The sequence below is a fragment of the Empidonax traillii genome, unplaced genomic scaffold (genome assembly GCF_003031625.1).
Source record: "Empidonax traillii isolate 1590-97213 ecotype Southwest subspecies unplaced genomic scaffold, ASM303162v1 scaffold465:size698125, whole genome shotgun sequence".
NCBI lineage: Eukaryota > Metazoa > Chordata > Aves > Passeriformes > Tyrannidae > Empidonax > Empidonax traillii.
In genome coordinates this window covers 590,554-602,877 of record NW_020955658.1, presented here as the reverse complement: position 1 = coordinate 602,877, position 12,324 = coordinate 590,554, and the positions used below count along the sequence as shown (strand labels likewise).

The 12,324-nt window shown below is 53.0% G+C and overlaps 1 protein-coding gene across 1 annotated transcript in view; it reads right to left on the bottom strand.

Moving 5' to 3' along the window:
* Nucleotides 1-442: 442 nt before the first annotated feature.
* The window catches only part of ATP6V0D1 (ATPase H+ transporting V0 subunit d1), a 30,275-nt gene continuing 18,393 nt past the window's right edge, over nt 443-12,324 (bottom strand). Inside the window, exons 3-8 of the mRNA XM_027895748.1 lie at nt 10,519-10,697; nt 7,551-7,630; nt 3,904-3,981; nt 3,128-3,304; nt 2,310-2,387; nt 443-1,796 (exon numbers count right to left, since the gene is read on the bottom strand). Of these exons, the coding sequence (XP_027751549.1) occupies nt 1,635-1,796; nt 2,310-2,387; nt 3,128-3,304; nt 3,904-3,981; nt 7,551-7,630; nt 10,519-10,697 (754 nt within the window). The 3' untranslated portion in view covers nt 443-1,634. The remainder of the gene's footprint in view (nt 1,797-2,309; nt 2,388-3,127; nt 3,305-3,903; nt 3,982-7,550; nt 7,631-10,518; nt 10,698-12,324) is intronic.

Here is a 12,324-nt window from a genome sequence, read left to right as displayed (position 1 = left end):
TCAGCTGGGTCACGGCTGGCACCACGCTGGGCGCTGTGGCACGAGCTGTGGGAGTCCCAGAAAAGGGGTTAATCTGCCAGGAAGGGCTCGTGCCCACTCCCTGCTCCTCCTCCCCAGTCCTACCCCAAAGGCTTCCTTTTGCTTTGTTCCAACGCTGTGGTCCTGCTGGGGCAAGGATGGAAGGGGTGACAGCCCCACGCAGGGTGACAAGCCATGCAGCTCCCTAAGGTTGCACCCCTCAGGCACCCCTTCAGCTCAGCACCCAGCTGCACCCACAGACCCTGCCTTGCCCGTGGAAGAAACAAGTGCCCCAAGTCACATAGGAGCCACACCACGCTCTGCTACCACAAGTCTCAGATTCCCTGGGGAAGAGGCCCTGTGGCTGCTGGAGGCTCTGCCTGGGGCTGTGGGAGCAGGTGCCCAAGTAAGCAGGAGAGCACAGTGCAGTAGGCAGATATTTATTGATGTAGAGAGGAGGGGATCACAGGAAAACAAACTGCAGAGGTGACCACAGCACAAGCTGGGACGGAGTCGCTCTCCACTGATCCCTCCCCACAGCAGCACCCAGCGTGTTTCCCTGCTGCCATAGCACATCTCCCAGAATCTGAGTGCAAGTAGGAGCTAGCCAGGACAGAGCAGCAAGGAACAGGGCTGCCACACCATGCCCAGGGCTTGGCTCCCACCCCAGGCCATGCACAGGCAGGGCCTGGGACATACCTGCCCTCACCAGGGTGACCAAGGGTTGCTCTGTCCCGTGGCCAGCTGTGCTGCACAGCTCCATGGCACTGCCAGCCTGCCCTCCACAGGTGAGGAGCCTGGATGTCTGCCCTGAGGAGGTGCAGGGGTCCATCAGCATCGGCAGAGCCCCAAAGAGCCCTGGCTCTTGCGTGGCTGTGACAGTAAACTGCGAGTTGGGGGTCTCCAGGGGAGGAAGGGGCTCGGCCAACTTAAGGAACCCTGCGCAGGGCAGCAGGGAGACTGATGAGAGCAGCTTCTGCAGACAAAGCAAGGCTGCACGAGTGCAAACGCTGCCAGAGTGGGAGGAGTGCGTTCCACAAGCCCTCTGGCTCTGCCCTCACTTTCCCACAGACTCTGTCCCAGCCTTGGCTAGGGCTGCTCAGTCCCTCCCAGGTCAGGGTTAGCTACAAGGGGACGCAGGGATTGCACAGCAGCACGGGCTACGCTACGAACCACACTCAAACTACATCTCACAGGAACAACACTGAGCAGGAGGCGTGCAGAGCACCGACAGAGGACCCCCAGCCATGGCAGACCTGCCCCGCTCCTCTGCAGCAGTGGGACCCCCTTGGAGGCAGCCCCCCCCCAGCTCTGTGAGCGTAAGCACACACAGCAATTAGTACAGGAACACTTGGACCACTGGACACACAACAGGAGGTGTCCCTCCTGCTGCACAGGGCCAACCCTGGGCCACTGGTATCTCCGGACACCTCACAGCACACACAACTCACACTTCAGCTCATGAATAATTTAACTAGCAACTATACAGTTTCCTCATCTGATCCAGTTCCACAGGTGGGACATCCCTGGAGTCTGGGCAAGGGACAACTCAGGGAGTTAGACGGGGGTCCCTCCGGACTCCAGGGGCGGGAGGGTCGGGCAGGAGCAGAGCAGGGTTAGAAGATGGGAATGTAGTTGTCGATCTTGGTCCGGTGCCGCTGGGCGATGCACTCTGCGATCCACACGATGTTGCGGCACTCCTGCTCCTTCAGCTTCACAAAGGCGTAGAACACTCCAAAGTGGAACTGGTTGAGAAAGGCCAGCTTGTTCAGCTTCACCTGGGGAAAGCCCAAAGGAGGAGATGTCACTTGTCCACCTTGGATGGGAGGAGCTGGTCAAGGCAAGCGTGGACCCGCTTGGGAGGGCCCAGGACTTCCCAGCAGGCTGGAAGGCTCAGCACAGGTATCCTGCTCTGCATCTCTCTAGGTCCTCAGGACAGCTCCAACCTACAGCACAGGGCTCAGGACAGGCTCTGACACTGAAGGGGGAAATATTTGTACCCTCAGGTACCGTGAAAAATCTTCCTTTCCCACGCAGTTACACTCTGGATTTATGATCGATGGACCAAATATCCACACGCGGTCCCCAAATGTGCTCTAATCTGTCTGGGCGGGAAAACGTTCCGAGCATGCTGGGCCCCCATTCCCGAGCAGGAGCAGAAGGAAAGCGTGTTTTTCCTTCCCCCAGACCACGTTCATCCACAGCACTGCTAACAGGACAGCACGCCAGCTTGCTGCCACCCTGAGCTCTGCAAATGGCACATGCCAAGAAGCACCTCGGGTGTCACTCACCTCGTGCTCAAAGAACCGGTCTTCAAGGGTTTTGTCCCCAGGGTTGCTGCCAGCCCCTTCAAAGAGCAGCTTGTACTCCTGTAGGAAGGCATCACATGAGGATATATCCCATACCCGAGCCCAGCAGCACTTGGGGGCCCCTTCTGTCAGACAGGCCACCCTGCCAAGTCAGCAGAGGACAGGGAAGCCGAGAGTCCTTTGAAGAAGCCACATCGTCACTTAGAGCCTGCAGGAAGGGGGCACCTCCATTTACAGACTGGAGTGCCTGGGCCAGGCCCCTGTGCCCACACACACACTGGCACATGCCCTGGCTGCTCAAGAAGGGGACACCGAGCTTTCTGACTCCAAACAGGTCCCCAGCCTGCACAAGAGGAGCTTGAGGAACACAGACACATCCAAGCATGTGCTCCCAGGTCACTGTCTCTCCTGTGACCGAAGCAGAGCTCAGGGCTGGAGATGGGGCACACCGCTTCTTGTTGAAGACACATTTCCACTCCCAAACCAGGCAAGGAGAGCCTGTCATTGCTGCCACACCAACACCTCAAGGGTTTGGTGGTGAGGGCAGTCCCCACACCCTGGGACAGGGCACAGCCTCCCAGTCACCTCTGGAATGACAGCCATGACTGACAAGCCAACAGCGTACCACGAAAGTCAAGTCCAACTTGGCCAAGCAGAGCACAGGACCAACAGCAGCAGCAGCAGACAGGCCCCCCTCTCCCCAAGCTGTCAACCCACAAGTTCCCCCAGATCCCTGAGAAGCTCTGACCCAGAGCAGGTCCTTGTACCAGTCCCCATGGCCCTCACCCCAGAGCACTCACAGGGTAGTAGTCAGCAACGTTTTTGACTTGCTCGTAGTCATCTGCCCTGGCCAGCTGAGCCAGGCCCTCGGGGTAGAGCTTGCCACAGTGTGGGAACAGCTTGGCTCGGTCCTCCTTGGACAGCTCAGTCCCGAAGGAGTTGATGGTGATAATGAAGGCTCTCCGGTCAGCTTCAAACTGCGGGGAGAGAGAGAGGTTCACCTTGGGATGCAGCGTCCTTACCAGAGGCCAGCAGATCCCACAGCTGCTCTGCACAGAGCCACATCAGAGGGCAGCACCAGGAGCCTGCCAGGATGTGCACAGCTCTCCAGGGCTCAGCCAGGGCAGGCTACACGTGCAGGATCCCAGTATGCCCAGTAGATGATGCCTGCGGAGCAGTCAGGTGAGGAAATCCCCATCCCAGGCACAAGCCAAATCCTGCCCAAGTCAAGGAGTGTGTTTCACTACAGCTCCTGAGCCCTGCACATCCCACAGCAAGCCTTGGTGTGGAGACAGTCTGTGCCCTGAACAGCTCTGGCTGCTCTCCTGCTCCTTATCCATGGGAGAGGATGAAGATGTTGCCACAAAGGCAACAAATGAGTCAGCAGTGGCAAGATCAGGACTGGGGATCCAAAGGTATGTGCAGGCAGTGTTCCCCAGGTCTCCCAGTGAGCAGGCAGAGTGGGCACGGGGTTGCATCCTGAGCATCCTTAACGCTGGCAGGCAAGCTGGGCCTGAGCAGAGAGCAGTGACCATCACTGCAATACCACCCCAGCTGTGGGAGCTCCCACACCTACCTCCAGGATTGGGCACATGGCATCTGCCGTGGTACCTCCCAGCGTCTTGCAGAACTTGTAGAAGGACTCCAGGTAAGCCTGGAAGAGAGAGGGCAGATGAGCACTCTGCTGCACAGCTTCATCTACTGCCCCACAGGGCCCTTCAGCAAAGGACAGGAAGCAAGCAGGGAGGATCCCAGCTGCTCTCTAACACAGCACAGGAACTCTGGCCCCGTGTGAACTTGCCCACACAAGGACAGTGCTTCCCCAGGAGCTGCAGACATGAAGGGTTGTGGTCGGGTTCGTTCAAGTGACTGCATGAGCTTACTGTGGGCAAGATCCCCAGGCAGCAAGGCTAAAGCCTATTTTTCTCCTTTGAATCATCTAACTCATTTACCGAAGTCTCACGTGGTTTCCTGACCCTGCTCTGGCCTCCCCAGACATGCCAAGCCACACAGCCATAGCTGCAAGACCTACACTCAGCAAGTACCGCTGTGTAAGCAGAGTCAAGAGATGAGACGGGACATCTGTGAAAGAAACCAGCCATTCCCTCTAATTCCCTTTTCACACTGCGGCCCCTTGGTCTCCATCCCAACTGGAGCCCTTGCAGAAAACACGAGGCCAAGGGACAGCTCCGCTGCCTCCAGGAAACGTAATCCTTTGTGGAGATGCACTGTAATCCAGCTGGAAGATGACTGTGTGTCCCAGGGGGAGCCCAGGAAGGCTGTGCATGGCTAAAAGTCCCGTTCAGCAAAAAAAAAAACGTTCTCAGAAGAAGTGATCGTGTGATAAAGCGCTTCCCCGGGCAGAGAGCTGCAACCAGAGTGCCTTCAAAGGGATGGAATAAAAAACGATGCTGAGACATCGCAAATCTCTGCTTCGTCACAACAACTCCTGGCCTGAAGACGGACCAAGAACGCACGTGTTGGACACCCTCGGCACTAGGAAAGCACCTGGATTGCTGTGCTCTGTAAATATTTGTAACCACAGGGTGCAAGAGGAGAGTACTGGGGGCAGCACCACACACCAAAGAAACATCCTCTGCAGCACTCCCCACTGCTCAGGTGGAGGAGAGCATTGGTCTGCAGTTACCACAGGAATAAGGACATGGATCCCTTATCAGAGTTCCACCACAAACCCAAGGCTTTAGAAGCAAAACCAGGTGTGCTCAAATATGCAGCAGTGAATGAGGATCCAGTACCACAGACATCATGAGAACACAGGAGAACAGCCACACTGGGTGCCCTCCCAGCGATAGCAACTTCCCAAAGCCCTTATCCCAGGAACGGGGGTTTCTTTGCATTTATGATCCTTAATGGACTTTCACTTCCATGAACCCAATCCCTCTGCCTCCTGCCAACCTCATTTGTTGTCAAATCCAGCCTATAGGGAGACCTGTGGACTGGCCATCCACACTGACTTTTCCAGCATTATCTGTGGATACCACCACAGCTGGGAATCCTTCCTTTTCCAGGGGAGGAATCCCAGCCTTTTTTTGTAGTTTTCCACACAGAAATCATCATACCCTCCTCCTTAGCACCTTCTCCTGTTCTGCTGTTCATACTCGGAGATGAGAGGAACAGCACAGTGTCCATGTCAAAACTTTGCAGATGGATGCAGCAGCACAGTGATATTTGTGCAGTTTCTTTTCTACTGTTAGGAACACGTTACCTTGTAGAGAGACACTTGCTTAGGTCAATCCCTTCCCAGGATTCCATTTAGTACTAGGAAGGAACAAGGAGAGCCTTGCTGTACAAGCAGAGTTAGGATTACCTCCTTGCCCCTTCTGTACATCACTCCACATTTATCCACATTAGCTCTACTTTATTTTATTTTATTGCCCAGCCACAAAGCTCCTGCAGCTGGTTCCTACAAGGAGGCCATCAGAAAAAGGCCAGCAGTCAGCCAGCTTCACCTCAACATATCCACTGAAGAGGTGGAGCAGAGGGAGTAAGCACTGAAGATAACAATGCCAGGACACCTTCACTGCAGGACTCGGCTGCTGACCACCCTTGGCACCAAACACTGACCACTTTCAACCTCTGCTCCCCATCTTAACCACACGTCCATTTGAGAACCTTCCCAATTGCCACTGCCAACAAGAAACCTTTGTAATGGCTTTCCTCCTCTAAATCCTGCTCAAACCTTCTGTCAACACTCAAGAGATTCCTTCAAAAAACCTCCAGTGTGTCTGGAAGGTAGCATTTCCCCTTCCCATGCCAACTGCTCACGGACACAGGCATCCATCCCAGGCAACCTGCCTGCTTCTTGGAGCAGCTCTCTGCAGATTTCACACCTGATTTTATTCCCCTCATTTGCATTGTATTACACATTTTCCAGTCCTTGGGGAGAAGAGGTGGCTTCGAGTGAGAGTCTGTAAGCAGCAGTCACCTTTTCCAGCCCTGCAGCCCTGTGATTTGTTACGGATGGAGCCCCAGTGTTCCCCAGGGGCTGCTCTTCAGCCAGAACCAGTCCCAGCACACACCGAGGGATCCCAGGCACTTATGCCTCCATTTGGGGGTAGGAAGAGCAGAATGCAGAGCAGTATCAAAAAGGAGATGGGAAAGGACAGCTGGGACCCAAGGAGATGTCCCCTTCTCTGTTTTCCCTGTCTTTCCCCTCCTGCCTCCCCTCAACACAGAGACCTGTGCCCTGCACTGCTGTGGGTGTTTATGCACACAGCCATCCCTCCCCGTTACAGCAAAGGCCAGTACATGCCAGAGGCCACAGGCAGCTGGGCATGACTGCTGCCATGCCACTCCTTCTCCCCTCCCTTTGCCTTCTTCCCTTCACGCCTGACCTGCTCTCTGCCTCTCCAAACAGGGCCCGGCTTCCTTGGGAAACAGAGGTCACCCTGACTGCAGGCTGGCTGTGACCAGCCAAAACAAGGTTGACAGATACAATCTGCATCCCACCCTTGATCCAGAGAGCCGAGATGGAGCGATAGCCACAGCCTGCACATAAACACGTGCTTTGACACTGCCAGCTGAAACCAGACACGGCCTGCAGAGGAGATGACAGCTCAGGACAAGGAGAGCCTTAGCCCCTCCACATCCCTGTGCCCCTCCACATCCACTCTGCCCCCCAGCTTGCACCTTTTACACTCCTCTACCCAGAGCACCCAACCCCAACCACAGCCATGCAGGGCTTGGGCAGATGCTGGAGGGTCTTTGGAAGGGGCTCCAGACAGGGAGCCAAGCCCGTGGGAGTCCTTCAACCAAGCCTAAGATGCAGTCATTATGAATCCAGTTAATGACACGTCTGAACCCATGTAGTGAGTTTCTCCTGCCTGCCTGGGGTCTGAGCAGATTCAGGCAAAGGCAAAATCTCCTGCACAGACTCTTGACAGTTCCAAAAAAAACCCCCCACTCTTGCCTAGTCCTGATGCCCTGCCCCAGCAGAGCTGTGTGATTGGATGTCAGAGCCCTCCAAAGCACTATCTTTACTTTCCAAGGGATGCAACTAGTTCTTGGTCATGTTTAATCACCACTCCAGGGAAGAAAAACACCGAGAAAGCAAAATTATTTTTATGTCTACTCCAAGAGAAAAACACCCTCTTGTCTTTGGCAGCCTGGGTTGGAGCTCCTGACCCAAGACAGAGCTATGGTCCCACCAGGAATAAACAGGGAAGTTAACATGTCTTTCCCTTCCCAGAGAGAGTCATTTACCTTATACAGCGTGTTTCGAATGATTTCAATGTTCATTTCATCCAGGTCCTGTTCAGATATGCAGTCTTGGAAGAAAGCAGCTGAAACAGAGCCACAGACAGAGTTAGCATTGCCCTAACCAGAGCCATGCTCAGCACCTTCCAGACTCCTCAGCGGTACCAGGCAGAAGCACACCCTGTGTTGAGCTGTCCCTCCTAGGCCTGACCCTGACCTTCAGCAGCCACACCAAACTGCCATGACTCAAATAAATCCTCAAGCTCCACCATGGTTCCCTAGGCCATAACAATTTTGGGGGGGTTCTCCCATGAAAACCTTTGCTGACCCCTTAGTCCTATGGTTTGGCTAACAGCCCATTCCCAGCACAAACTCTCAGCTCTGGGCCCCAGCATCAGTGACAGAGCAGTCTGTATTTAAAAATAAGCAAACCCCAAACTGCTTGCTGCAGCATGGCAGGAGTGCTGAAGCACCTGTGAGACAGTAGCCACTGAGTCTTGAGGAACTGATGATTCTCCCTCCTTCTCCAACATTGCAGTGGGATTGAGGAGGCCTGGAGATGCCACCACCCATGACACTCCATGGCTGGAATCAGGAGTGGTTTCTCCTGGTCAGGTCTATCAGTCCCATTTTCCACCTCTTCCAAAGGTTTTTATTTCTCTGGCTGGAGGTTAGCAACAGGAGACAGGATGAATTAGTAGGATTTGGTAGGATACTTTGTCAGAGTACCTCTGGGAAGGAGCTGGAGAAGTTGTTGCCACCCAAAGAACACAGATTTCAGCCTGACAGATAAAGATGCAGATAAAGATGAGTCTCAGTGTAATGCAACGCTGTCGTGCTCTTGCTTCCAAGCAAGTGGTACAATAAAGCCCAGCGGCGGGACTTGATGACTTCTTTAACTCTCACTCAGCAACCAACTTTGCTGAATTTGCTACAAAGAGAAACCTGATCTGCCTCAGCTTACCCAGTGCAGCTGTGTGCAGTGGTGAGAACTGCCCAGTGCTCTGCTGTGTGCAGTGCAGGTGTGATGCAGGCTCTCTCTCACCTCTGTTCTGTGCCACTTTCAGAGCACGAGCTGCCCGACAGGGACAGTAGCTGCACTGGGGGTCTGGAGGGTCCTGCACAGGGCTTAAAACTCCGCAGAGGTTCCTCTGCAACAGCCCCAGAGCCCAGTGCCACGTGGCCGGGGAAGCACTGCTCCTGGCAGCTGGCAAAAATGCAAACACAGCGTGCCAGGACTGGTTTTTACTGCAGGACCCGCTGGCCAGCCTGGAGCGCTGAGCAGTGGCTACCTCGGGGTAGCAGAGGAATGAGTACACAGCTATTTCAGTTCTTGGCCCTCTAATATCCCAAATTAGGCTTACAGCAAGTCTTATTTTGCCCTGCTAACCTACGAGAGCCATTTGGGGTTAGGCATTCCCACCAAGCCACGTAGCTACTCAAGTAGTTTTAGGAGATAGAGCTGCTGTTTCTTTGCGTGTGGTCACTGGAAAGAGTGCAAGTTAAACAACTGGAGCCTGCGTGCCTGCTTGTTTAGGCAACACAGTTACTCCCCATGTTCCCCTGTTGAAGAAACGCCACACTGGTTGGTACACAGCCCCAAGGGCATGGCCAGGGCAAAGGTCTGGAGAAGAAGTCAGCCCAGCCAGGGCAAGAACAGGCAAAAAGGGCTCATGTACAAGCACAGGAATGCAAGAGGCAAAGACCCTCGACTGCCAGCCGGGTTCTCCAGAACCACCTCCCCACCGACACAGGGCATTTTCACTCCATGCACTGCTGGAAGCTTTAAGGTCTCTGAGAGCTAATATCTCTGAAATACTCTGTTCTATCTTACTGCCAAAATGGGAAGGTTCCCACTTACTTATGAGGAGGATTTTCTTCCCACATATCATCCCTACAGTGGGCTCAGTTCTCCTGCTGCGCTGCTGCCCTGCCTTGCAACCCAGATCTCTTGAGACGTGTCCTCCCTCCTTCCCTGGGCACAAGTCATTTTTCCATGACAGCTACTTCACTTGCCCTATGATTACAAAGAGCATTTGCAAAAGCACTTTCAGTTCCAAAACCAATGATTTCGATCAAAGACAATATGATGACTTAAAGTGTTTTGTTCCTTCTAGCAACCCCAGAAGAATGATTAATCACTGACTCAGGCATATCTCATTACATTTTTGCCCACATAGGCTAAACTTGCAAGTCACCTGTGACTACCTCCCCTACTACTGCAAAAAGACTACCATATTTTCTCCAGAACCAATTCCTACACCTTCTATCTTTAGAGATTATCTGCTTGACTAGCTGTTCACAAGACACTTGGTTTTAGCACTCTGTGCCTCCTGAACAAGCCCATGGCCCTGAGACAGTTTACCTCAGTCTGACAGAATACTTCAGTGAAGGATCCTGCTACACAATGAGTTTTAAAAGGCTTTTGGAGATTTCTTTGTTTTGCAGTGGCTGTTTGGGCTTGTTTTTTTTTTTTTTTTTTTTATACAAGAGCTTTCATTTAACTAGCGCTAATTTTGGTAGTAAAGTAGAACAAGACTGGGCATGTGCAGATCTCTGTAAATATCTTAAAAAATTGCCTGAAGAAATTACCCAATGGTCCAACTAAAAGTGCTGGAAACCAAGTGACTCATTCCAGCAGAAGACCTGACAGCCCTTCACTAAGGAAGCTGCAGGCCTGGCTCACACAAACCAAACTCTCCAGCAATCTACACTACCAGTGTGCTGGCCTGGATGTTGACTGAAGGGTACAGAGAGCCAGCTGGTCCTCCAGAGGAAAAACTGGCATAGGACAGGCCTAAACCTGAAGTCAAGCCCAGCCACCACAGGCAGCACAGCCACAGCTGTGCATTACCCTTCACTTTGTCTTCCCAGAGCACAGCTTAGGCTTAGCTGGAGCCACTCAGACTGAGGGACAAAGGGACATCTGTTCCCCCACACACAGCTGAGGGGTATTTTGATGGGCTCCACTCACCCAGGGGAGTGTCCACCAGGATTGCATTGTAGAGCTCTGCAGGCGTCTGAGCAATGTTCACAGCTTCCATCTGCTCGAAACTTCCCAGAGGATGGCACTTGGGCACCAGCTCGGAGATGGAACGCTGGTGCAGAGTGCCAGTGATCAGAAGAATGACGTTGTCAATCATGTAGCTGTACCTGGAAGGGTAAGGGAGAGGAAGACTGAAATAACAGAAATAATACAAGACCCAACAACAAGGGCTGGCACAACTTTCCCTCGCGCCCTCACACGAGGTTTTTCACACCTCTACCACCAAAAACTTCTTTGCATTAGCCCAATGACATCACTACGATATCACTAACCAAGTTCTCTGCTCATGCTCTTCAGACCAGCAGATTCATCCTTTGGCACTGCAGCAATGGGATAGTCAGTCTGGAATCACCACACTCATCACCAGTTCCACCAACACAAACCCTTCTCTCCACTATATCCATGTTTCTCATCAATGAGATGAGGGGCTTTTTTCAGTCAGCAGAAGCTGCCTTTGCCAATGCCCCTCAGCAGCACGGGGAAGAGGCACAGATGCTGGAAGAGCAGGGTATTCAGCATTTTACACTCCCTTGCTCTCACTGCTGGTTCTAACTCTAAAAAGTCAGATGATGGGAAAGACCTGAAGACGCCCCTTGGCAGGAGCTGCTCCAAAACAAAGGAGATCTGGACTGAATTAGAAGGGCAGAAGGAGCTGGGCAAGTCTGGAGCTGGAGCTCTGCTCAGGGCCAGGCTTCCCACATGGACTGAAGAGAGGGAACTTAAGGCCAGCACCCTGGGACGGGGGTGAGGGCAGGGATGGTAAAGCTCTGCTGATGTTTGCAGACAGGCACTGGGATGCTGCAGGTCTCTCTATTTCCAAGCTAACAAGGAGGACATAGTACAGCCCTGTTTTCCTTCTACCACATCAAAGGCAGCCAGGCAGAGCCAGTTCAAGGCAGATTTCAGTCGTTTTTATGAGATGGGCTTACTGCCTCTCAAATATGCTCAAAGGGCACGTCCATGAACAAATCAAATCCACACCTCAGTTCCTCAAACAGGTGCTGCTCTTTTCTCTCCACGCTGCCAGGCTGACTAATGCACCTTCTGGCCCTGTGATTTTTACAGAGAGCCCTTCTGTGTTTGCAGCCTACCTTTCCTGGTTCAATCTAGAACCAGGGCAATCAGCACAAGCTTCATGTACTAGGAAACCTCCTTTTTTGCCCTTTAATCCACAAGGTCATTATCTTCCCTTCTGTTTGTGCAGCTCTCACCATGGAGATGATTGTAATCTCCAGGACAGCAAGAAGGGCCTGTTTATGAGAACTGAGGTCAGTCCCTTGCAGTAAGCAGCTGGTTCCTGGTAAATATGAGCATCTGCACCCTAACACAGATGCATTTCCATGAGGTGTGCCAGAGCAAGGATACAGAAGATCATTTCCCAGCTCCATCACCTGCCCTCAAACATGCAAGTTTCCCTAGTGTGACATAGCAGCTGTAAGTAAAGGCCATGAGCAGCACTACTCTCACCAAAGCAAGGCAACAACACAGGGTGAGACCAAATTTGCTGCTTCAACTCAGCCCACAGTGAAGGAATAAGTACGGAAAGCTTTTCCTAGGAACCTCCAACTACATGTGTAATGGAGCAGCTTTTGTCATCGTCCTCCTCATCTCCTGTAAGGCTCTGACCAGCTTCAAACGTTTCAGCTTTCCCAGCTAATGCATGCTCAGACCCCTCCACAAGCATTTTAACCTTCACTAGCTGTCAGTGTGCTAATAAAAGCACCAGACTCTGGG